General features: G+C 35.4%; 1 protein-coding gene across 15 annotated transcripts in view; it reads left to right on the top strand.

The window, feature by feature from the left end:
- LOC128203299 (rootletin-like) overlaps window positions 1–26,909 on the top strand; it is a 91,386-nt gene that overhangs the window by 45,186 nt on the left and 19,291 nt on the right. For 13 of the 15 annotated variants that reach the window (XM_052904648.1, XM_052904650.1, XM_052904647.1 and 10 more), the window contains 23 exons: window positions 1,993–2,076; window positions 8,501–8,616; window positions 9,185–9,350; window positions 9,729–9,941; window positions 11,889–12,010; window positions 16,136–16,271; window positions 16,637–16,921; window positions 17,293–17,429; window positions 17,671–17,794; window positions 18,031–18,158; window positions 18,427–18,554; window positions 19,027–19,314; window positions 19,755–19,861; window positions 20,014–20,151; window positions 20,661–20,844; window positions 21,045–21,214; window positions 21,575–21,754; window positions 23,798–23,994; window positions 24,384–24,559; window positions 24,901–25,086; window positions 25,419–25,663; window positions 26,051–26,147; window positions 26,497–26,832. In XM_052904648.1, the coding sequence (XP_052760608.1) occupies window positions 1,993–2,076; window positions 8,501–8,616; window positions 9,185–9,350; window positions 9,729–9,941; window positions 11,889–12,010; window positions 16,136–16,271; window positions 16,637–16,921; window positions 17,293–17,429; window positions 17,671–17,794; window positions 18,031–18,158; window positions 18,427–18,554; window positions 19,027–19,314; window positions 19,755–19,861; window positions 20,014–20,151; window positions 20,661–20,844; window positions 21,045–21,214; window positions 21,575–21,754; window positions 23,798–23,994; window positions 24,384–24,559; window positions 24,901–25,086; window positions 25,419–25,663; window positions 26,051–26,147; window positions 26,497–26,832 (3,943 nt within the window). Of the gene's footprint in view, window positions 1–1,992; window positions 2,077–2,555; window positions 2,637–8,500; window positions 8,617–9,184; window positions 9,351–9,728; window positions 9,942–11,888; window positions 12,011–16,135; window positions 16,272–16,636; window positions 16,922–17,292; window positions 17,430–17,670; window positions 17,795–18,030; window positions 18,159–18,426; window positions 18,555–19,026; window positions 19,315–19,754; window positions 19,862–20,013; window positions 20,152–20,660; window positions 20,845–21,044; window positions 21,215–21,574; window positions 21,755–23,797; window positions 23,995–24,383; window positions 24,560–24,900; window positions 25,087–25,418; window positions 25,664–26,050; window positions 26,148–26,496; window positions 26,833–26,909 lie in introns of all 15 variants that reach the window. The other 2 variants (XM_052904645.1, XM_052904644.1) reach the window with 2 other exon arrangements.

Below are 26,909 nucleotides of genomic sequence, written 5' to 3'. Positions count from 1 at the left end.
GATATTGAAAGAACAATGTTCTCTAAATCTTTCTACATTACAATGAAAATGCGCCATGATATAGCAATGCTCTGTAATCCTTATTATAAAACATTTTAATGATCTTTTGATAAGTTATCGAAAGCATGTTTTTTGGTCGAGATAAAGGCATTCTTTTTACATTCTTAGGCAAAAAACATATTCATTTTAAATCTATCAAAGTTCAAAAGAATTTTTTACGGTTTATATGCATTGCATTGTAATATCAGGAATAAAAGTTATAAAAAAAAAAGTCAGGCATTATAATGCGCTCATCGCATTTTGGAATTCAGGGTACATTGTCATTCGTTATATAAGTATGTCTTTGAGAAAAACATGTCTCCCACAACACACATTGTACTGAGTTTTATGTAATTTGCTAAAATATATAATATGCAGGAGAACAATCGGGTAAATACTCTTATTTACCAAGTAAGTATATGGGATGGGTAAAAGCCGGGGCCCCAATTTAAATAACATATCTTAGTTGTATACCTTCCACAGCTTAAAAGCGCTTAAAGACACCCTTAAAATGACAGGCAGAATCTTTATAATAAATCATAAAACGTCTTTCTGATACTTTTTTATTGGAACGCAGTTTGCACCAAAACGGGGTTACTTCTTGAATTTTACAATCTTAAGCCTATCGATATTTATTAGATGAGGCCTTAAACCTGAAATTATATTTTTCAAGTTCAATTTTTTATCCTATTATTGGGAAAATAACTGCATTCTATCTATTGTAAAACTTGGTACATTGTATCTTAATGAAAGGAATGTCAATGGTACCTTTTTCTACCCAGGAAATGGACGGGAACGTGTTGATATCATAATTACGATCAATTTTAGTTAATTTATTATAAACTAAATGAGAACTGTTAGTTTTTTGCTCGCCTGGCAATGTGGCAGGTAACACATCATTCCTTAGTTCTACAAGTCATTCCATTGGTTGTTTTCTGTTTCAGAATCATATATTAATAAGCTAAGGTGGCGCCACCTAGGAAGAGAATTGCAATAGCAAAAATATTAGTATGTGAACATTTTAGTTCATTATCTTTTCAAATCAATAAGGTCTTTAACTTCGAGGGTGTTCATGACGTTGAACATTTCATTAACTTCCTTTGAAAGATGAATAGACAAAAAAATTATTATTAATAATTTGTTTTTAAAAAAAGCTGAGATGACCTGGAGTTTGATCTTTCAATAGTAGAAAAGTAATTTGAATACAACAAGAACCGAAATGTATTTAAGCAACATAGGTGGTGCTGACTTAGTTTTTACCTCTGTAAGATAATATAATAACCATTTCATTTCACAACTCATGTTCATTGTTGTGTCACCTTTACCTGCCGTCCATGGTAGGCATGCAGCTACCTGCCGACCATGGCAGAAACATTGGGAATACTTTGTCAAGCAGCAGCTTCAAACTGTCGTTTCCCATCAATAATTTTTGGAAGTCAATATGGTATAGAGTTTTCAGACTTGGTTAATGCAGTAGGTCATGGTCAGTAGATGACCTCTATTTAATTGTGGGTCAATAGGTCAAAGGTTATGATGACCTTTACTAGAAAAATTATGGGCAGTCCTGTCAGGCAACACATCTAATTTGCAGAATTCTAGTTTCACAATACTTTAAGTGTCATTTATTGGCATGCCATGGCATAAAAATGTTCTGCGCATGAAACAAGAATTAACACAGGCTTTCACTGTGTTTCAATTGATAAATTATTGTCATGACAAACTCTTGTTATGAGTATAAGTGACTAGAAAACATATAAAATAAAAAAAAATATGCATGGTAATGCTTTGTTGTGTATGGGTTTTATTTGTTGTTTTTGCACAAACACTGTTTTTTAAGACTTTTTATGAAAAAACTGTATTGGCTATTATAAATTGAAACAAAGTATAAGCAAGACATAACATTAAATTGGATGATAGTTTTTTCATCTGGATGGTTAACATTCTTACTTTCAGCTTCTACAATACAAGAGAAAATGCACAGAATTCGAGGATAATATTCGATATAAAGAGTTATTGAGTAAAGACACTGAAAGAAAGGTAACTACCTAAGCCGGGATCCTGAAACGGGCCGCTGGGTCTCGTCCTGGTCACACGGCACCATATACATGTATAATCTTTTTAGCTTGCTGCCGTTGGCTGTTGTTAGTTCTCATGTTGCTGTTTCAAAGACATCTTCTTCCTTTTCCTGGACAGTTTATTACATTAAGATTTCATCAATTAGAATTGTGAAAACTTAATTTGCAATTTGTCAAGAAAGGGTAAGAAAAGGCTGAGAAGATGTCTTTTACATTGTTGTTTTTCAGTCTTCAAAACATGCATTGAAAAGTTTAAATACAGCAAATATATTATATAAAGTACAATTTATAATATTTGAAAGAGAAAAAAGTCTCCTGCACTGGTTGTAAAAAAACAAAAAGTCTTTATCAATGCATGTTTGAACCCATATATACTCTTTAGGACGTCTAATGTATATTTAACCTGCTATCATCTAACTCCAATAACTTTAAACACATCAGGTCCTTCAGTATAAGAAAAAAGTTGAAGACCTTGAGGGTGACTATGCTGATTTGAGGTCGAGATACGAGGTCGAAAAAAGGGTAAGGTCAGAGTTCACCAAGGGTCAAGGTTGCATGTCTTGTTGGATCAAGGTCATTTTTTGTGCACATTTTATTTGGGAGACAATGCTTTTGGCAAATCAAATTTGCCTTCACCTCGCTGCTTGATTGTTTTAAATGGTAGTATTTTTATATACCAGAATTATAAAGGAATTGAATCAAAGTATGAAGGTGAAGGTCAAATATTGGTTGCCTGGCAACAGGGTTGATTTTTTTTGCAGCCGATCTGTGTTTTTAGATGTGAATCTTTCCCTGTAGTTTTGAAAAAAAGTGATAGTCATCACCTATTTTCTTTGACAAAGTGCACATTTTTAAATTTCCCTCGTACCCTATCAGGTTTTACAGTACAAGCGTAAGTGTACAGAATTAGAAGCGGAAACAGAAAGCCAAAATCTCACCGAGTCAACCCATACCAAAGACCCCCCATCAAGACTCGGCAGTGCCCGACCAGCTGTGAGTGTATGGTTGCCATGAAAACCTAAGAGTGTTGCCATGGTTACGAAAGATATTCACTCAGAGTTTACACCATTTTTTCCAGATATTCATTCTTCCTTGCACGACCTCTCAGTTTCATCACCTTTATTATCTCCCCTCACTAACCTCTGTCTCGTGTTCTAACTTTGCATGCCCTTGTTTGCATGGCTTTTGTGTTTTTTGTGTTCATACATACGACCAAACATTATGACCTGATATGATTGAAAATCATTGTTATTTTAATTAAGAGCTTATTGAGTTTCCATTTTACTTTTAAAACACTCCCTATTCATATTGGCTCATAATATTATAAACTCAGTGACTTTGGTAAAAAAACTTGTAATGCATCTTATATATCAGATAATAATAATAAATAACTTATAATCAGTCCTATAAGGTCGTACTAGTTATGTTTTTTGCAATTATTGCCACAGTTTAATTTCAAAAAAAGAATGTTCTATATGAGGTTTCAAAAAAATAACAAGCAGGCATCCAGCTTGAAAAAATAAAGTCTCAGAGACTCCGTAAATTATTCATATTCTTCATATTTGGGGCTCAGAGAGAGACATAACATAACTCTATAGACAAAAATATAATTTGCAAGAAAAGTCTTTCCAGTTTCAGTAAAACTTCTTCCTTTTTTGTTTAAGTCAAGCCAATTTTTAATGCCCCCCAACAGGGTTATATATATGGCATTATTATGAATTCGTCTTTGGTGGCAGGCGTTTTGGATAATTCTTAATTTAGTGTGATCAAACTGTGGTATTGTTGTATTTTTTGTATTTAAGAAGTATTTTGTATACACTATTATAAAGCTATTATATAGAATGAGTTCTTATTTGGGAATATTAATGTCTGTTTATTACATGTATTCAAAGCCATAGAAATCTAACATTTAAGGAATAATAAAAAATATTACTTGTTTTAATTACATGCCATTATTATATCTGAATGATTGACAAATTATATACACAGAATTACATTAATAATTCCTTAGTTCTTAATTTCTTATAATGATGCTTTAATTTCCTTACAAGTGGACAATTATGCTTGAAGTGTACTTAACAGAGAACTTGAAATACACAAGATCCGGTCTTTGCTTCTATAGAAAGACAGTAATTTCACTATTAAGTATACCACAATACGTTGAAGTATATATTGTAATAGATTGTTAAATAACCTGCTAACATAAGGGTTTTGATATGGAGTTTTTAAAGAAGATTTAGAAAAATATAGTTTGCTCCTTTCTACGTTCATCTTGATCATGATTTCTCTTTTTGATAGCAAATTTGATTTATTTTTAAATTCAACTTATCATAAACCAATTTTTATTTATTTTTTATGACATAATGAATGACATAATATGAATATATGAACAAACAGATAAAACATTTTTTATTTATTAATTAGTTCTGTTTATGGCTTGTTTAAAGTGTTTTGAATAAATAAAATATTTGTGTATTTATGTTTGGTAAATATTATACAACCAAATCAAACCTGAGATAAAATGTGTTTATACATGTTCGGAAAAAAAAACAAAAACTTTTCATAGTCAGATTAAAGTTTTAAAAAAGGCCTGCATATTGAAATATAGTACTCTAAAAGTTGTTCACACTTAACTACTCTCTGTATTATCTTTCAACTTTGCAACATTTGCTAAAACACTTGAAACACTGTAAGCAGTTTGTCTCAGGGTATATGTTTACGTTGTCACTTAATATCAAAGATTTGTATTTTAGACCTTATTGGGTAAAGAACTATTGGTAGATAAAACATTGAACCAGTCCACGCTTGGTACGTACATGCGAATGGTTTTGTGGAACAGTGAATGGATTTTTGGACTGTACAAATTCATGGATTCAATTCTACTTAAAAGTCTCTGATAAGATTCATAATCCATTGTTATACTCAATGTTAAAGGGTTTAGACTTATTCTAAAGACTTTTATTATAATATTGGTCGATTGAAGTTTTCACTTATTCTGACCTCACCAGCTTAGATTTTGGTACTAAGTGTACGAGGAATTTGCGAGTTTTTCCTGGTTACGTTAAATCTAATGGAATAAGAATGTCTTGGAATAGATACGGTGATAGAGGGGTGAGTAATAAATAATAGTTTTTGAAATATTTTTTTTAACTTTGTCAATTATTTTAACTTTCTTTTTCTTTAAGTCTTAGCTTAACATTGTAATTTTAAACATGAAGATTAAGTGAAGGTTATATGATTCCTTGTGAATTGAAATTTTCACTCGGAATATTTAAACTTAATTGATTCCTATTTCAAAGAGGAATGTTTGAAAATATATGCACTAAGGATTGATTGACCATTGATAGATAAGCAGTTTCACGGACATAAAAGTTAACGTGCCCTTTCAGTTCAAAATTTACATTTTAATCAAAATTATGCTAAACAAGCATTCTTCCAGTTTAAGAACAAGGCGATACTGTATTCTAATCTATAATGGTTCTCCTTTAAGCTCTGAAGTTGTATTACCCTCCAATCGTGATCGAACCTGATCAGATAAGCGGAAAATACGAATACACACGATGTCATGTCCGATAAATGACTGAATGAAAATATTTAGTTCCGAACCAATGTTTATGTGTGTAATTGTTATAATTGCATTATTTTGTAAATATTTCAATTCAAAAGCTATTGATCAAGATCTTGTTTAAATATTCACACAATGTCCTATATATTGTGTTCGGAGATCGACTGACCATTGAAATAAAATATTGACACAAATGAGTAAATTGAGTCTCAAAATATACTGAAGTTTGAGATAGAATATAACATACACCAAACAATGAGATTTCCATGACTTTGTGCTTCATTGTTCAGTCATCAAGTTTTTTCTTAATTCCCCTTAATGTAGGTCTAAAATTAAACAGAACAGAACAGAACTTCTAAAGGCTACATTGAACACATAGATAAAGTTGTCATTTCTTAATTTACAAAATTAGAATACCAATTAGCAAAAACAGTGATATGTCAGAACCCAGAAGGCATTATGTTCCATAAATTCTATATTTTTAAAATCAAAAATTAAGTATTGATCCTCAATCTGTTATATGACATTTTGATGTTGTTAGCTGATACATGTCATCAGTTTATCTCAAATTGATGGTCCACTATGAAATAGGTATGAAAAATTGCAAGACACATGAGATAAATTTCACATATTTCATGCCTTTTACAAAAACACTTATGTAATGTCTATTGACTTGTACCATGAATTCAAAAATATTTGATAAGTTTGGGCAGTCTGAGCAAAACTTTTAGACGAGATCCTCTTAGTTCCATTTTGAATTCATTCAGACTTGGCTAACAATCGTGACCTACAGCTTTAGTTCAGCTCAATTAGTTTTAAAGTTAATGTTAATTTAATAGTTTGTCTAAATGAGAGTTAGAATTGAATTAATTTGATTTCTCTATTTTATTATTTGTCTAATAGTGCAGGATTTAGAAATATCTACCAAACTTTGAAGAAGTGGCATTTGGAAGAACGTGGACTATAACGATTATATAACATTAATAATACTATAGTTGCTGCAAATTGTTTACTTAGCTTAAGTCTGTGGTCATTTCAAAGAATTGTTTGACCAAGCACCTAGATGGTCAACCTGTATATTGATTTTGCCAAGAACTAACTTGATTACTGATAAATGTGATGACAGAATAATAAGTTTAACACTTGGGTATGAATAATATCTAATTAATATCTAGAGGTTTTATGATATAGATCTCGTGCTTGGGTTAAACTTATTATACCAAAGTTATTAAGTGTTTCTAACATTCGGACCTAAGTTTGTAACCATGGAAAGGTGGCAACCAGAGGAGCAAATGGATGACGTAAGTACGAGCTAAGATTTGAGAACTTAAAATATCAAATTCGGTTGGAGCAGTCGCTATCATGGAGAGCGAGGGCCTGCTTACTTGGGCCTCTCAAAAAAGGGCAGTCTACAACAGAGGCGAGTTTCTTATGCCTAGAGCATATAATACCACAAAATTACCTCTTAAATGTTGGAGCGCTCCATACTTTACCAATGACCTGTATAAAAATATAGGGGCAGCGCTCTCAGCTAAAGTACGGTTGTGTATATATCTTTATAAAAAGTTTCTGGTGATGAACTGTTAAAATATATGTCCCCTAGTTTTTACCGACAAGCAGACTTCTGAATGATTCACTATAGCTTAATTGCTTTTGACTGTAATCTGAAATTCACTTTATATAAACATTATTTGTCATATTTGTCAAAGAACTCCATTCTAATTCAAATGAGAATGTTACACAATAATGTTCCTGGTTTTGAAGTTGTGATTTTAGTAAATGGTTGATGCATCTATATTTGCTTGGCATAATCTTGATAACAAGTATATACCCATTGGATGATAAATCGCCTCATTCAAATATGAAATATTGTACGCTGATAAAAACTTTTCCAATTGTATTACAAGGTGCACAGGTCTGACATGTGAACAAATGTGAACAAATTTATAAAAGCCTGCTTAAAAGATTATAGGCAGCTGAAAAATCCACTTTCACAATTGAAATTGTCAATCTCCAGGCCTGTATTGATTCTGAAATGGTTATTACTTCTTCTGAACTTTGATATATCAAAGAATTTGGTAATAAAACATTTCTTTTCCCTTTGAGAGAACATTTTTGTACTAGGTTTTTGTGACCTGGTCTTAAATTATGACATTTTTTTTAATATATCTGCCTACTTTCAAGTATTGATTTATTTGAGAATAAAATATAGGTAATTAAAGCACAACATATGGTGTTGTTTTGTTTTTAAAATGGTCTTATGTGGCAGTTTTTATGAAAAAAAGAATTATAAAAACAATGCATAATTTTCAACCATGTAATATTAAAAGGAATTGCATGCTTTCAAAGCTTCTGAAGAATATCCAAAAGATATTTTGGTTTCAATTTTTGACAAATTTATATCATATCATCAACAAATGAGCTTTAAAGAGATATATAATCCACAAAATTAACTTAAGATATATCTTCCACAAAATTAAGTTAAGATATGTCATCCACAAAAAAAAATAAGATATGTCATCCACAAAATAAACTTAAGACATGTCATTCACAAAATTAACTCAAGGTATATCTTCCAAAAAAAATATTAAAGATATGTCATTTTCAAAATTAACTTAAGACATATCATCGACAAAATGAACAAGAAAGGAGCAAAATTATTTATAGGGCATTAGGCTATAACGACTTGCAAGTTCAATGTCCAATATTGGCAAGTAGGTAAACATGTTTTGTTTTTAAAATGATAATGGACTCAATTTTACTTCAATTTTAACTTTTCCCTACACATGAACAAGGCTTATATGTGTATGTTACTTGTAAGTTACAGAGCACATCAGACAGGCTGGACGGTACCGAGGCACGTCTCAGGATGGCAGAGTCGGAACATAACATGGACCTGGAGCAGGCTCTCATCAAGCTTGAGGAGGAACAGCAGAGGTACGATAACGCGATTATGCTGTATCTTCATATGTGTAATATAGGTAGTTAGGACCTTTTTGCGACTACGGATGTTGGAGTCTGAGTATAACATAGATCTTGAGGAGGAGTAGTAGCAATGATAGGTACATCTTTGAGTGAAATGAATGGCAATTGGGTCAATATTTTGCAAAAGCCTATGTCAAAAACATTACTGAATGCCAAGGGGTATAGGGTTAGAGGGTTGAGTGGTCTAATGGTATAGGTGACAGCCTCTCACCTAAGAGGTTGTGGGTTCGATCCTCACCAGGGGGTACTTTCTCAAGGCTCTCAAAATGGTACCAGTACTGATTTCTGACCTGTTAACAAATGATTCTATAAGCTATGAGCTTTTGTCACAATCAAGCTAAAAGAAATAAGAATAAACTAAGTGGTCCAGGTTGGTGTACTCACATCACAATTTTTTTTATAGAATTAAAACCTTCCATTAAATTTGTAGACAAGTTTTAGAAAAATAAAAGAAACAGCATTCTATTTGTGGCATATTATCCATTGGTTGCATCCAGTCATGTTTTTATTCCCACCTTAGGTCTTCAAGTCTTGCCCACGTGAACTCCATGCTCCGTGAGCAGCTGGACCAGGCAACAGCTGCCAACCAATCACTGACGAGCGACATCCACAAGCTGACAGGTGATTGGCAGAAGGCTCGGGAAGAGCTGGACATCAAGGAGAACGAGTGGCGCGATGAAGAACAGGTACGGGGCTTATCGGTTGTAGGAAAATAGTAACCTATTTGGAGAAATTGTATAGTTATCAATTATTTTATCTTGAAACAAAGCACACATACAATGACAATATCACACAAGCAGATATTTGTAACAGTAAGAAATATTAGTGATTTATACTTAGTTGTACAAGTATAGACTTGATGTATTTACAGTTTTGCCACCCTCTGAAATTTATATTGACCTCACAATTATATTTATACCACAGGATGGTTATATCCCACTAGTCGAGGTCACACCAAGCTATATTCTAGAACACCAGTGCTCAAACCTTTATGTAGTACATCATCTTAGTTGCCCAAAGGGTAAGTTTGGAACTGTCTGACATGGTTCCATTTTGTTTTACAGAGCTTCAATGAGTACTTCAGCGCGGAGCATGGTCGTCTCTTATCGCTGTGGAGGGCAGTCGTCGCATTCCGTCGCAACTTCAGCGAGCTGAAGACGGCAACGGAGCGTGACCTTTCGCACACCCGCTCTGATGTGACCAAGGCTGCCCGCAGCATGCACACGGCTTGTCTCAACCTGAACGCTAACATGCGCAACACTGAGACTCAGACACAGGTATAGATTACTGGATTGAGACTATCATAAATATACAATCAATCTTGTCCTTATATGTGCCCAATTCCTGTAGGAAGCATTCAAAACAGTTTGTGAGTGTGGCCACACTGTTAACTGGTCATTAATGGTAGTTTTTTTGCTTTTTTCATAAAACCATGCCAGACAAGCCTGTGTGATCCGTTTAAAGTGGCCGAAATTAACACAAGCTCACAAGCCCTGCACTGGTAAAATGTCTTACGGGCTTGCTCAAATTCTGTATTTTATATAGCAGGGCTTGTTCAAAAGTTTGATGCCAAGCAATAGTATAAGAATTCCGGCTTGTTCATCCAAAATTCTAATTTGATGACTGCGTTAAGATATGATATTAAAAAAAGGCTTTTGTTTGTAAAAAGCTTGTAGGTTTTTATATCTGACAGTTAACAAATATTGACTTAAGCAAAAAAAAAATGATGAACTGTAAGGGAGAGATCAATATTTTTGAGATGTAAAAACTGTGAAGCATTTTTTTCCTTTTGCAATTCGTTTTCATCAAATCTAGGTATATTTGAGCTGTGTTAGTAATGGTGTGGGTCAGAAATGTTCCTATTGTGTCAAATTGATGACAAAAGCACTATACAAAGAATCAATTTGCTTATTTTAAAAGCTTTTGGCTGGGAGCAAAACATTGTAAAACCTTTTGAAATTATAAGTAGATAAAGCATTATTGAAGTAGATCTGAAAGTTATTAAAGCGTTTCAAGTGACCAGTTTGATCAGGGATTATGGTCTTATAAGGTTTGATTAATTTACGACTTGGTGTTTGTTGGGATTGGATTATCCGATTTGAACATGCTGTGGCACAAAGGTGTTAAACCGGTTCTATGGGGGAAAGGTTAAACAATACCATTAAAGATTATACATTTAAGTGTTGAAGACCTTTTGAAGATTTGATTTTAAGGTGTATAAGTACAATTTCAGGGCTCAGTTATGTAAGAGACAATTAAATAAATATTGCGAATAAATTAGTTAGCTAATATTTTCATTAAATATGTAATATGTACTGATAATCGGCAATCAATTTCCATTCTTACTCTAAGAATTACAGAAAAATTGATTGTGTTCTAAGTCTGTACATTTATTTATGTCATTAAATTGTAAAAGATTAAGAAATGAACATGAAAGCTTAAAAGAAATTATTCATGTTTCGATCAATACTTATTTAAAAGCTCGTTTGATATTTGATTGGCATGAGAGATATGTGGATTTATTTGTGATAAATTATCAACACTTCCTAGCAAACACAGTAAATCACTACCTATTGATTTTTGCTTGATAAGGAAAATTCATACGCTTAAAATCGAATGTTTTAAATGGTACGTTTCATGCTTATCTTAAAAAATGGAACTTTGGAACCATTGTATTGTAGAGCAATTTTTTTTATGCAACAGACAGGAACTATTTATCTTCAAATAGATAATACTGTTCATTAAGAAAGATAGGCAAAAAATAAACAAAAAGGCCTTTGTTCAGAAATTTCTTATGCAACTTCTCTTTATAATTATCAATGAATAGGTATATATGAGTAAGCCAATGTTCATGAAAAGCGTTTAAATTATGTACTTCAGCTGGTAATAAACACAAAAACCTATCATGTTTTATGAAGCCTTGGATTAAATCCCATAGAAATTTAAGTGCTAGATTTGCTTTAAAAATCGACCCGTCTTATAAGTGATTCTATGCAAAAAAACACGAGATTTAAGGGGCATAGTAAGGGGGTCGTCTAATGTGTGGATCGCCTCATAGGCGGGAAAACACAGTACTTTACATAAAAGGCAAACCTTCTACCCTATATACATCTTCTTCACCTCCTGAAATATAATAGCTGCATCAGGTCCAAATTTGTCCTTTAGTACATCATGTTTGACCAACATGTATATCTTACACTGCATGCGTTTATGTGTGTTTTCAGGTGTCTTCTGACCGTGAGCGCGGTGAGCGTGCGTCGTTGGAGAGCCAGCTGCGAGACTCCCGTCGGGAGGTCGCCGAGCTCCAGGCCCGCTACGACGCTCACAGTGCTGAGCTTAATGCCAGGTACATACATGATAGGAACAGGGTCTTTCAAATTAAACTTCAGTCCCTAACTTCTCATAATATCTTAAGCGTAACTGGTTTCTTCTTCTCCCAATACCGGCCACATTCATCAAACTGCATATTCTGCCAGGTGTCACAAGAATGTAATAAAGAATAGAGAGAGTGAGAGTATAGTTAGAGGTTAAAAGACGTACGAATGTTTGGAAAGGTGTGTGGCTTTAAGTGTTAGTAAACTTGATCTTATAAACAAAAACATAGCTTATCATGATTATCATAAACTAATTTCCTTTTGAAGTCTTAAAACTCATGGAAAGGAGAAAATTACACATTTTTTTACCAAACTAAAGAAGTGATCTTAGCCTGATGTCTTCATATGGCCTTCAGAATGTTAGAGAAATTGCGGGCTGTTCATTAATCAGTCAAGAAATTTAAACTTGAAAAGTCTGGAATGCCTTGACAGTTAGGAACAGGGTGTCTTCACTGACTTTAAATGATCAAGGAATTGAAATAAGGCATTAAATTTTCTTTGTTCGAAATAAGCACTGGTAAAATGATTTCCTGCTAGCTCACAAACCCCTGTAGGGCTTGATAAAAAAAAATCATGTCAAGCATGAGTATAAGAATTCAAGCTTGTTCATCCAAAAGTATAATAATTATGATATCTGATTTTTACGATCTAAGAAAACTAGTGCTCCATATATTTAATTGTAATGAGAACACCATTTTGTAGGAATTTAATGGACGGAACATTTTCTTGTTAATTAAATCATATATCTCATCACTATAAAGCTGAATGTCCATTGTATTTCTCCACAATAAGTGCTTAAATGTGCCCTGTAAAATATATTTTAAAATGTATCAGTCACTTTAGTGTACTTTCATTCACCTATTTGAGTGTTTTGGCCTGCCACGTTGGGCTAACACTTGTGCTTTAAGTAGACACTCAACAGAAATAACTTGTTTTAAATAAATAAAATAAACAACTTTAGATTTGTTCTGAAAAAAATAATCAAAGATCAAAGTAGAAATAGTTCAATAACATGTCAAGACATTCAGTCGTTTTTTACCATAACAGAACAGTAAACAATGTTGTTAAAGCTCTTTATTTTATCTCACACTCAAAATTAATAGTTTTCAATTTCTGTATTGCCGCAAACATTTTACACCGACAGAGCAAAGTGGAAAAAAGGGTTATGAAATAGATTTTAAAGACTTGACAGTTATCACCTAAATCGTGTTCATTTATGACAAGTTTCGCCACATCTTATCTTTAAGTGGGTAGTTTTAGATATTGCTGTATAAATCTCTAAAATAAACACACAATTTTAATCGCATTAGTTGCTCATTGAAAAATAATTCGTGCCCTGAGTTTTAACACTAAAGACCTTCTGATCTCTCTTTGCGTTGCCTTTTCTTGTGTTAGTCTAAGTTTTAACAGAGGTATTAAAACTATTTATCCTAAAATTTATAAACTGCTGGGTCAATGTATTAACTCTTGGAGTATTAAGTAAGAAGTTGTAACAATAGTTTATCGCGCTGTTTTCTCATATAACAGATCTAATATATTCCTTATGCCACTCAGTGTCTCTCCCACGCTGCAGAGGGATGACGGAAATGTATTATAACGAAATTGAATGAATTTTGAATATTGATGAGTTTTGCATAATAAAGTCATGGCTGATCTTGAAGAAAGGTTAGTGAAAGAGTTTGAATTACATAATGAGATTGGAAATTATTTACTTTAAAAGTGCAATTGAATAATGATTAATTAGGGAAGTAAACGCAAAGTCGATTTCAATTTGAATGCCTGCTTTTTTTATGGTTTTTATTTGCAGACAGATTTACTTCGATAATTTTTTAGTGAGCATTGTTTGTGAATAGGATTAATAGTTTTCAGTAAATTTGCAAAAGTTCTTAAGAATATTTGAATGCTTCTGTTAATTGCCTCAGTTGAAGGATTGCAATTCTGCACATGTGTTTGTTCAATGTTGCAAAATAAATGAGCAGATATCAATATTTGTGGTGGGGAAACAAACATCATGAAACTCTAAAAACTTTTGTAACGTCTTTGACAATCTAAGTTTAAACTTTATTTATTTTACAATGATTGTGAAGAAAGTTATACCGGTACTCACCTATCCTAAATAACTCTCAGTGGTATAATGCGAGAGTGTGGTCTTGTGTTATGTGGGAAACCGGACTTCCTGGGAAAAGCCATGTCCGCTTTGGCGTCCACAAACCAAACTCACATAGGATAATTTTGAGGTTAACTGCCTGTAACATCCTTCCTTAAAGTTAAGATTTAGTTATAAAAACCAATGATCATAAGTCATAACTGTACTTAAATGTGCATTATTTTTACTTGAATGTGTATGACCATGTATATTATGTTTGTACTCGATCAGACTCAATGAGGTTCAATATGATGAAGAATTTAGGTAAGGCCATACCAAACTGATTCTGTGTTTAGCTTCAGGTTCCAATTTCAATAACTACCTTACCTGCAGGAAAAAAGGTACAAGCTCCAAAAACAAAACCAGCCCATTATGCCTAAAAAGAAAATCACATATACAAAAGGTGTTCAGGAAAGCATGATGGCAATATAAAATATTTTCTACAAGGCTACTTATGAAATGGAGGTTCATAATTTTTTAAGCAATCTGTTTTAATGGTTAGTAAATGAATTCATAATATATTTATAAATTCAGATTTCTTACGTTTATTTAGAATTTTGGAAGGTCTAAAAAGTACAAGTCAGATGACGCTAAACATAGACTCACTTTGCCATGGCCTAATCACTTGCTCCTTAGTGATGAACAGTTTGCATTTAGCTCTTTATGTTCTGTGTTTAGGCCATCAGCCGTACTGTATTTAGCCAATGCAATTTCATATAATCCATGATTTATGTGTTTGATGCCTGTATTTAACCGATATTTTCAGCTTGTCTGTTTTTTCGCGTAGAAATATAGTTGAGATCTTGTCATAGCCTTGGTGTCGTTGTATGCATTGTCCTGCAAAACCTTTAACTTTGATCATTTCTCAAATTGCCTTCATGGTATACCAATGAAATTTGCTAGAGATGAAACATGCACATATCTAGAACAGCCCGTAAGTCTAGCTTTAATAATTACTGAATTATGCCCCTTTATTCACTTGCAAAATCCCAGACAACCGTTTGCTTCATGGCTCTCTTGTTGCAGTTGCTCTAGATAGATCAATATACTTGTACATGTATGTGTGATTGATTTGAGGTGTCAGCAATCAAGGTTACAATACTGATACACTTATTGGACCGTGATACTGTTTTTATGTAATCATGAACTGTGCTTTAATATGGTTGGTATCTAGAAAGAAGATACATGAATGCATTTCAACTAGCTGCAGCATGTTAGCAAATTACATGCATGATGCTCTGGTAGAATATGAGCAAATATTTGCTATGGTTTTGGCATGAATTTCACATACCTGCTAATGCTAGTTTTAATTTTTAGAAATGGATTGCACGTCCCAATTTCTCGAAACTTCTTAAGCTTAACAGGCTTAAGTAGCTTATTTCAATAAGACAAAATACATACTTAAATTGAATTTTGATAAAGGAAAAATGGTTTATTGTAATTATTATAATGATAATTCCTATCTCAAGTATATAAACTCTTAAAGAAGTTAATATTATGCAATTTATTGAATACCAAAAATAGCGAGCTTAGCTTAATCCTGTTATAAGGGACTAAAGAAGTTTTAAGAAATCGGGGCCAGGAGACATAATTCCTGTAAAATGAATGTTTGACTATTTATTGTGAGTTGCATTCAATGTAAAAAATATATTTGTGGAATTAACATGAGGATGGTTCTCATTGAGCCATTTAATCGGCCAATATGGAGATTATTATATAATTTTGTCAATGAAATATAGCACATGGTTGTTTAATCCAAACTTTGACAAGTGACCAGGCGGAATCAATCGCATCATGTTAATTCTAACATAGTTAAAATGATTATTAAAAACCCTGAGACACCGGGATTCAGACAATCATTACATGATTTGTGTGTATGAAAAAGATACTCTTTCAGTTAATCCTCCTGGTTAAACTGCAATCCTAACAAGAGTTATATTCCCTGTGCTAGGGTGAACGAGCTGACGATGTCCAATGAGAAGCTGAAGATCCAGCTGGAGGAGAAGGACAAGACAATTCAGAACCTGCGTCGCGCCGTTGAACACCTTGAAATTAAGTCTGGAGAGAGGACATTTGCAGAGATGCAGGTAAATATCAAGGGAATGAATGCATGGTTGATGTTTGATGGTTTTCTTTATGAGGTTGTGTTAAATTAGATTGTTCCAAACTCAGGCTTTCTCAACTTAACCAAGTAACATGTATATTAAATCAGTGTCAGCAAACAATTTATAGGTTGTGAATGTTAAGTATTAAGTTCAATTTCTGAAAGCTTACAGTAGGTTTTGATGAAGTTTGATTTTATGTCTTAGAAATATGAAGAAATACTGGTGACTGTGCTCATGGTATTGGGTAATTCTAGAAGATTAGGTATATGCCTTTTCAGGAATAAATGATATTTTTTGCACAATATTTTTTTTTTTTCTTGATACTAATTGTGGAGCTTTGCCTACAGGAGTCTGACATGTCGCGTGCGATCCGTGATGAGACAGAGTCCTTGCATAACGCCCTCCGCAGCATCGCTGAGTCGGTTCTCAATGACGCCGCAGATGATGAGCCTTCAAGAGATCTTGGTGAGACAGCACTGTCCCGTGCCCGCTCAACCTCCCCACTTGCCCGGGGACGGTCACCTGACATGAGAGCCCGCTCCAAGTCCCCAATGGCTAGGTCAAGGTCACCTGCTTTCGCTGACGCCACCTTCTCTGCAGTGCAGGCTGCTCTCAACAAACGCCAGCTACAGGTATGGTGTAATATATTTGTTGTCATGTATTTAAATTTGATGATTTTAAGTTAAGGAAAGTGAAACAAGTGTACATGTTCTTCGGTAAATGTTGCTCCTAGCCTATAAATTCCCGCACTAGCGTCATGGTAAGAAACATAGAAATGTTAGTATGGACAGGTGGGTAATGTGAGCTTGTTATTTCTGTGACCTTCCAAATGAATTAAAATGAACTGAAAGGTTTTTCATTTTTATGTTCTTTTGATTATTTATTTTTACTAGATTTGAATGTATGATTCTCTAATCATTTTAAAGATTTTTTTGAAAACAACGATCATTTAACCATTATCATGAACTACAATACACTCTTTATGTATTCCTCTTCCCTACAGCTTGCTGAGTTGCGTGCCAAGCTTGCTGCTCAGAAGGACCACAACGCCGCTCAGAAGAAGATGATGGATGACCTGGACAATGAAAAACGCCGACTTGAATTGCAGATCCTTAACCTTAAGGAAGACCTTGATATTTCGTAAGTTTCAGGATATTGTTATCTTAGTGATAAGCTATCAAGTAATATTAGTGATATTGCATAGTCACAGGGGTAATATCTTACTTTGGGCCTGATGGCATGATTGTAAAAAAAAGGTTCTTTTCTAATGCAACATAATCCGACAAGTATGAGATAAACAAAAAATGGCTGTCTTAAAATGATTTAGTTAATTTAAGTACAAATTGAATAAATATGAAACGTTGTTTTCAATACCTTCTAGTCGTCGTGATAGGGAAGACACATCGCGTGACCGTGACCGAGTAAAGAATGCTCTTGGCCAGACAAGCTCAGAGAAAAATACACTGGAAAAGGTCCGCCAGGAACTCAACGACCAGATCGAACAGGTGAGTGCCAATATACTTGTCTTTACATGTGGCTAATTGATAAGAGTTTGTATAATAATGGAAATGATCTGCCACAGGCTTAGCAACTTAATATTGAAATTCAACAGATGACTTTATATATTTCTTGCATGTATTAATTGCAAATTATTCTATATTCTGTTCATGTTTCTATTGTTCTATATGAGAAATCAGGAACTTGCTGTATACTAATAAAAGTGTGTATTTCTTTCTCACAGCTGAACTCTGAGAACACCAAGCTCCAGGCAGCGAACACAGAGCTGCAGCGCCAGCGAGATAACCTGGAGGATGAGAAGGATGACAACGTTAAGGACAAAGAAAGACAGATCAAGGAGAATGAACGATGGTATGTACAGTTTACTGTAGTGTTTAAGCATTCTTATAAATCTTTCTTCTGTACTCTGAAATTTCCTGTACTTAATTGTGTTAAAACTTAATTTTACTTCAAGATTGAAATATTTTGCTTTATACACACATTAGACATATGTTGAGTATAAAATATTACATGCTCCATTATGACTTGTCAAATTATATCAAATTTTGTACAGAGATTTCATTGAGTTTGATAGTAGTCTTTGTCATATTATAACATTGTTTTCAATCTCTGTTTCCAGCCAGCGAATCATTGAGCAGCAGGAGCACAAGAACTCCGGCCTGAAGGAAGAGCTGGTTGCCACAAAGGAGGCTCTCAACCGTGCACTGCTGGACAAGGAGGTGCTTGACCAACAGCGTCTTGAAGTCAGTAAGTATCTCTGTACATGTACCAATACATATCAGCTTGCCAACTAAATATGGAGTAGGTTACTACCAAGGAGACCCTTAACCGAATTGACGACAATCCATCAGAGGCTAGAAGTCAGTAACTAACCCATTCTATATATTACAAATTCAAAGTCATGTATGTATGGCAGCCAATATTTGGAGGAGCTACCACAAAGGAAGTCATCAAAGGAGGTAACAAACAAGCAGACATAGAAAGTCATTAAGTAACCAACCAGCACAATTGTACAAGTCAGGGTGGTGAAGATAAGTCACCCAATAAAATAATTTTCGTGGTTATATGCTTCAGTTTATCTCCCAAAGTTACACAATGCCTTTCCAACCAAAGGTTTACCTTGAATAAGGGACAACCACATCCAATTCAAATTTTGTATATCCAATACTATATAATTTACGCCCAGAGTTATATACGTGCTGTTTTTCTTTCTTCTCAGGTGAGGCCCTGGACAAGGCTGAGATGGTCAAGACTGAGCTGGAAGGTGAGCTGCATAAATCTCGCTCAGAGGAAGAGGCCCTAAAGGATGCCCTGGCCAAGATGCAGGCCCTGAATGAGGGCCTTGGCTTTGACAAGATTGAGCTCAACAAGATTATCATGCAGATGGAGGCTGAGAAGGCAGCTGTGTACGGGGAGAAACATGCCCTGGAACAGGAGAGGACCGGGATCAGGGAGGAGCTGGTCAGAGTTGAGCAGGAGAAGATGGACCTTGACACAGAGAAAGCAGGTAGGGAACACAATAGATTTAAAAGCGATGGAGGGCACAGTGTTGGGGTTTGGGATAGGGGGCATAGAAGGTTGGAACAGGAGAGGACTGGTATCAGAGAGGAGTTTGTCATAGTTGAAAGGGTGAAGATAGACCTGGATACTCAAATACTGAGAAAGCAGATAGGGAAAACAGGGGATGGGGATAGGGATTGTGTCAATGCAATATGTGGTTAGTGACAGATAAAAATGCATAAGACAGGATAAGAGTGGGTCATGACATTTCATATTTATTTAAGTTATTATAATAAATAAGTAGCTTATCAACTCAATGGGTATGAGGGAAGGACACTAATTTATATTAGCTGTGACTATGGCTTTATGGAAAGAATAAGAGAGATTAAAACCATAGCAACCGTTCCTGTGTTACTAGAGATTCTGATGGTGTGTTGTTATTTGCAGGTTTGAACCAGACCCTGGAGCTGAGTGAGATGACCCGCCAGCAGCTGGAGGAAGAGATCGGCATGCTCAACAGGGAGAAGGCTGACGTCACTGAACAACTTAACTCTGTAAGTTAGAGCTGAAACTTGTCTTCACCATTATTACCAAAACTGAGTCTAATTAACTTCACCAGTCTATTGCATGTGTATAAAATGCTTCAGAGTAACTTTTCTCCACCCTTGTAAAGTTCAAGGCAGTAACATTGATCCTTGTGTTTTAGATTTCTCGCCAGAAGCAGGCACTAGGAGAGGAGCTGGTTTCAATGAGGAAGGACTGCGAGCGACTCACCAACCAGCTACAGCGTGTCTCAAAGGAGAAGGAGGGTCTTACCCAGGATAAGGGAGAGCTGATTGTGCAGGTGGGTGGGGTAGAAAAATTCAAGGGGTTAGGTTGGTAATGCTTCTTTCTGGGAGAATTGGAGTGGGGTAATGTTTCATTGTGAGTGGGTGGGGTAATTATGCATTGTGAAGAAATGGGTGGGGTAGTGAAACATTGTTGGGAATTGGTGCAGTAGGACTGTGGGAAAAGTTGGTTTGGAAATAAATGTGTGAGGTAGTATTATGTTAGAGACTCACCAAGCTGCTACAGAGGGTTTCCAAGGTAAAGGAGAGGCATTCAGGTGGGTGGGGTAGTGTTACATTGTGGGAAAGTGGGTGGGTAAAGTTACATTTTTGTTACGTATGTTGGTTAATGTCACAAAAGGGGAGTAATCCGTTTTTGTACAATCATCTTGGTTACAGAGTGGAGCTTTCCTTCATCAGCTTTCTTTGAAATATTAAAATATGAATTTAAAAATAAAGTAAAATGTTTATCAAGTGCCTTTTCATGTCTCTTAACCCTTAAAGGTGTTTTTGTTCACTCTGACAGGTGACAGCGACAGAGCGTGAAAACCGACAGCAGTCAGAGTCGATCGCGGCCCTGCGTATGGACAAGGAAGGCTTGGAGAGCAACCTGTACGAGGCCCAGGCCCAGACCGCCCAGCTCGATGTCCGCAAACAGCAGCTCGAGGTTGAGAACCAAGACCTTCTTGTACGCAAGGAGAACCTCCAGGGTATGCAACCATCTTGCATTCTATTTCAATAAGTACATGAGGAACCCACACATATTTTTGCAGAGCTGTTTCATTCAATTTCTGATAGGATTGCACTGAACCGCTTTTCATTCATTAATTAAGATTGCTAATACATCTTTTGCTGGATTCAAGTGTCTTTTGACTGGAACATTGTTTAATTTATTTCCTTCCATGTGTAGGTGAGATATCCCGTCTAGTGAAGGAAAAGGATGCCGACCTGGACAAGTATGAACATTCCCGAGAGGAGCTGCAGAAACGCCTCGCCCAGCTTGAGCGTGACCTGTCACTTGCTCTCGCTCAGGAAAAGCAAGCTCATGAGGAGGATGTGGACAGACTCATGAGGGAGAAGGTAGGGCATGGGGTCTAACATTGTGTGCAGTAGGGTGGTGTTTTAGAAACAGGCTCATGAGGTGGATGTGAAGAGATATGCGGTTTATCTATCGGTTTATATCATTTTCAGTATGGTGTAGGGTTTTAGAGTATTCATAGAGTATGATTTAAAAGAATTCTATAGAGTATGGGATTAAATGTGTTATTTGGTAACAATTGCTGAAGGAAAAAATGAGAAAAAAAATGGCAGATACTATAAGAAAAGCCATTTTCCAGACAAATAGTGTCATTGAGAAAGTTAAAATATGCAAAGCTTAGATGTTTTAATATGTACATAATTGGTCGGACATCATCCTATAATATGTTTTTTTGCTTCCAGAATCACCAGCGTGCTGAACTGGAGGCAGATCGTGAGCAGATCCTGCATTGTAATGCCCTAGAGAAGGAAGATATGCAGCAGGCTTACAACAAACTGAAGGAGGAGATGGAGGATGCGGTGTCCTCACTGAACAGGGACCGTGACAACTCCCTCCTTATGGCTGAGAATGACAGGCAGCAGGTGTGTACAATATGGTGATGGAATGTGAGCTATAGGGTGGGTTTTCTATATATAAGTGTCTAAAGGGTGTGGTTTTAATGAGGACACTGCACCTGCTCTGATAAGTCTCTCTTTATGGCTGAGAGCAGCAGCAGGTGTGAACAGCAGTCATTAGGGCAGGGTATGTGTGTAGATGTACAATTAGGCTGTGGATTTTGGCATGCAAGGTGTCTTAACAAAGCTGTGACAAAGACCAGAATACGTATGTTCAAAGAAAGGATAAATCTGTCTTAAGCCTAAAAAACATTATTAAAAAGTGTTGTAAGTACAAATGTATTTATCAAATAAAAACTGTAATATTTAGATTCAACACTTTATGGATTTAAAAAAGATGTTAAGAAAACTTGTATTATTAGAAGCTCTTGATATACTATCGAAAAAGCACTAGAAAACACCTGACTTCAAAGAAATGATATAAGCAGTATTAAAGAATATACTTTTTACTATGATTCATCTAGTTATCAAAGCCATAAGCTGAATCATTGATACACTAAACTTTTCAATCACCTGTAATGTTTGTTTAGATGTTGTAGATGATACTTACCAGTGCTCCGTAAATATTTGTTCAAATATGAAACATAAAGTGTAAAGTTTAAGGTACAATACACAGGTTAAGTTAGAAATTTACAATCAAAATCGTATGTTTTGTTCAGATATATTGGTATATAAGGCCTCCTTGAAAACATTTATTTTGCAAGCATGTTTTCTTTCCTTCGAAGAGGATTTTTCAAAAATGATCAGAAAATATGGCACAATTTCAGATTATATATTTAGTTTCAAGGCAGACCAAATTGAATTCATTGACTGTCCTAATTAGGTATGAAAATTATCCTGGTCTAATTGCAGTATTTTGTTATAAGATACAATATATCCTTGGCAGATTGTCAAAATTTTACATGTTTATGGCTTTTAAATATGGCTGACCAGATTTTTGAAATTTTGGCAAGATGTTCTCTAAGTTTAAAGATAATACATTTTAAAGTACTGTACTATACTGAGTATTGTACAGACTTCTTTATGTAAAATCTATGTCATCAGTCATTTCCAATAAACATTGAAAGATTACTACTTCCAGTACAATCGACTATTTGTGATCAAAGACTAATGGATATTACATAAAATAAAACATATGGGAGGAAGTCGGCCAAGGATTGTTAAAATGTAAACAAGTGTGGATACTCAGTCCCATGTGGACAAAATTACTGTCTCAAAACGTTTTAGGAATGTTGGTGAAAAATTGGATAGAAATGTGAAGAAATTTTCTTTCCTCAAAAGTATTGTTGTTTTTTGATGATGAACAAAGGCCAGGCATTATGCGATGTTTGTGCTCAGCGAAAGAGGAAGATTGTCACTTTTGCAGACTATGTAAAAGATAATGGCAGCCAATGCAATCCTGTATGAAGGCAATTGTTTATTTAAGAAAAGAAATAAAACAGCTCGCTATGGTTGATGTTACATTGATCCTAGAATTTGCCATATCTGTTTACTTTTTTGAAGCATTTTCATGGAATAGAATCATTAAATGATTGCTTTCTATAGAAATATTGTTAACAAATACAATTCATGCGAGAAAAAGAAATCTAGCTAAGTCTTACCTATTTTTCACAGAACTCTTGTGACTAAGTCACGTGATAGAAATGTGAGCCAAGGATAACCAAATAGAAATATTATTGTGTAACCACCTACTATTTCTTAGTAAAATAATTTGAATTGTTTTTCATTGAAAAGTAACTGCAGCTATTATTTATGCCAGGAAACTTTGGGAATCTGATGATGAATGACAATTACTATAGATTAACTAAAATTTTGAAACTTTTCGAAGCAATTGTGCCTTTAACTATGTAGGTAACATTCCACTATAACAGCAAACATTGTCTTCTATTGTGATGGTCTGCATAAAAGAACAGTGAACAATGAAGACAGGGTTAAAAACCTTATCATATACTCAAATCTTATGCAAATTTTCCCCTTATATCTTTAACCCCCATTATCCTCCGGTTCCAGATTATCTCGCTGCTGGAGCAAGAAAAGAGCACGCTATCCGAGAAGAACTCTACACTGAACCTGGAGCTTGCCGCGGCAAATGTGGAGTACGAGCGACTCAAGCGGGAGTCCCTTGCACGCCAGGAGCAGGACCGGTCAAACATCAACTCCCTGCAGAGCGAGCTTAAGAACTTCCGCTCACAGTTTGAGCAAACTTGGTATGCAATAATATATTGAGTTTGCTGTGTGATGATAATAACATATATAAGTAAATTTAGGATTCTAATTTTATCTTGCTGTAAAATAAAAGAATTACAATGTTAGTATCATGGCTCCTTTTGGAAGGTGTTTTAGGAACAGTGACCTCAAGTATGGTTGAAAGTTAAGGTTATAGTCTAAAGAATGTTGGTTGTAGTGTTTTAAGTTTTAGATGTAAATGGCATCGTAATTATTATTCACATTATCTACAATAAGCAAGAAGAGAAGGAGTTCAAAATGGCTAACTTTGATATGGCTAACTTTGATATGGCTAACTTTGATATATATATCTTTCAATACAAAGCATTGCTTATAGCACATTTAGAGGACTTTAAATCGATTATTCCAGTGAGAACCATGAGAAAGAATGCAAGAACCTATCGACCCAGATCCGTGACCTTGAGCGCCAGAAAGAGGCTGGGCTGCGTGAGGTGGGCGAGCTGAAGGTAGAGCTGAAACTGGTGGAGGAGACCCGCGACAACATCCGCCGAGACCTCATCGAGGCCAACCGCAGGATCAGAGAAGGTATGTGGTTGATCATAGTGGATAGGTTCAAAATGTATGTTGTTGACAGTGTGAATAAAAATGCTGATTATCAAATGTTTTTCTTCATATTATAAAGGCACTGAAATTGAGAGATGTTTTTGCAATATCTACACAAAGAAATCCTCTTTAAATAATAATATCTTTGTGTGAATGTGTTATGCAATTCTTTTTTGCAATTCTTATTTATACCTTAGTTCAAGAAATTATTTCTATTCAGGTAGTTACTTCCCTTTGAGAAAACTCACTTGTGACCTACCTACTTGTCTCCGCTCACTAATGAAGAGCCAAGTATTTTCTATTTTCTTTATTCCCCTCCACAGGTGAAGAGATGAAAGAACAGATGCGGAAGGAGATGGTTGAGCTCAAGCGTAACCTTAATGACGAGGTTCACGAGAAGGAGGCTGTGCAGAAGACTGCCGAAGAGCTCCGTGCCACTGTCAAGAAGAACGAGGGAGAGAAGATCGAGCTGAATCGATCCCTCGTGGACACCAGGCAGAGGGCTAATGGTATGATGCACCAGTATTTCCCATCTCCTTTTGTATATTAAATGTTTGTGTATTGATATTTCTCTTTCATTCTTAATAGATAATGCAATTTGTATTCTCTTATTTTAGAGACAGTGTGTAAAAGCTTTGAATATCATAAAAAAAAATCCAAATTTGAAATGATAAAAATTTGGTTTAAGTACTGAATGTTACTTGTCCAAACTGTCCAGTTTTTAGCATCAAAACATGTAACTCACAAAATATTGAGGTATTCGTCATTTACCTGGTCACTATTTTTGATAAATTTAACATAACTAAATATGAACCTTAAATTTATTTGCCCCTTGCTACAGTTTTGGATGAGCAGAAGGGGTCTGTCACAAAGGAGGCAGCTGATCTTCGTGCGAGTCTGCGGGAGGTTGAGAAGGCTCGTCTTGATGCTAGACGGGAGCTACAAGACCTCAGACGCCAGGTGAAGCAGCTAGACAGTGAGAGAAGCAAGCTTGGTCGTGAAGTGATCGACCTGCAGCAGCATATTGCACGGGATGAGGAGAAGGAGGATGAGTCCAGACGCTGCCAGTTTGACCTCAAACAGAAGGTGGGTGTAGCATGCTTAGAGATTTTGTAAGGGTTTAACAGTACACCCTTTTTGAAAGAATAATGAATGAATGGTGTATTTTATGAATAATTTTTTATTTCATATACCATTTGTATGAGCTAAACACATTTTGATATTATTTTTATTCTGTCTTCCAATGATACTAAATGTTCAGCAAAACTGTTTCACTTGTTTGTGTATTTTTCAATCTCTATTGGCAGTTCCTTGGGTTAATAAAGGTATATTTCTGTTACTGGTACTTTGACAGGTAGGAAATACTTTGGCCAGCCCAGAGGCCCTCTGAGATGGAATATTCAGTTTTGGCCATGAAAATACCAATTTAAAATAATTTACTATCAACACTGATTTACTCTTACGCATATGTAGGTTGTTGAGGGTGAGGCCAGTCGGGAGGCCCTGAGGAAGGAGATCAACAATCTGCAGCGCAAGATGGCTGAGGCCGGGGATGAGGCACGCCTTAAAGGTAAAATCTTCATCCATGTGCTTTAAGCATATAAAGAGGTCAACTAGACAATTAAACCTTACCTCATTGTCTGTAATGAATCATTTGATAGAACTGTACTGGCTGGAGTTGAAAACAAATATGGTTGATGATAATTTTGGAAACCAGCACAAAATCTCATTTCCATTTCTTGGCAAGTACAGATCATGTGGTTATGCGAAAGTTACCAAAATCTACATTTTATCGTCGAACCTGTAAATTATGGCTTTATTCCATGCAATGGTGTAAATGGTTGGAAGATTTTGAGTCTTCTCTTCATTTAGTTCTTTCATTATACACTACTAAAACTTATTATTTTCACCATTTCCAGAGAAGGACTATCACATGGCATTGGAGGACAGCCGTCGTGCTGAAAGACGCATGGAGGACCAGAAACGTAACCTTGAGATCCAACTTGAGACAATTGGTGCAGAGGACGCGGAACTTAGGCTGAAACTGAGCGGCTCTGAGGGTCGTGTTAACGCTCTCGAGGCCCAGCTCGCTCGTCTGGAGGGAGCTAAGAGGGATATTGAGTTCAAGCTGAACAGCATCGTGTCCAGTCTGAGACGAACGATTGGATTCCGCCAGGAGATGCCACGGTCTCGTAGCCCCATCAGGTCCCGCAGCCCAAGCCCCAAGAGGTCACGCCCAACATCACCATCTAAGGGTAAGGGGAATTTAAGAATAGTTTATCAGGGGCATACATGTGGCTCATTAGAAGTACAGTTTAGCAAAAAGGATTAT

Source organism: Mya arenaria, chromosome 9 (genome assembly GCF_026914265.1).
Source record: "Mya arenaria isolate MELC-2E11 chromosome 9, ASM2691426v1".
In the NCBI taxonomy this organism is placed as follows: Eukaryota; Metazoa; Mollusca; class Bivalvia; order Myida; family Myidae; genus Mya; species Mya arenaria.
This window is presented reverse-complemented; position numbering and strand designations above follow the sequence as displayed.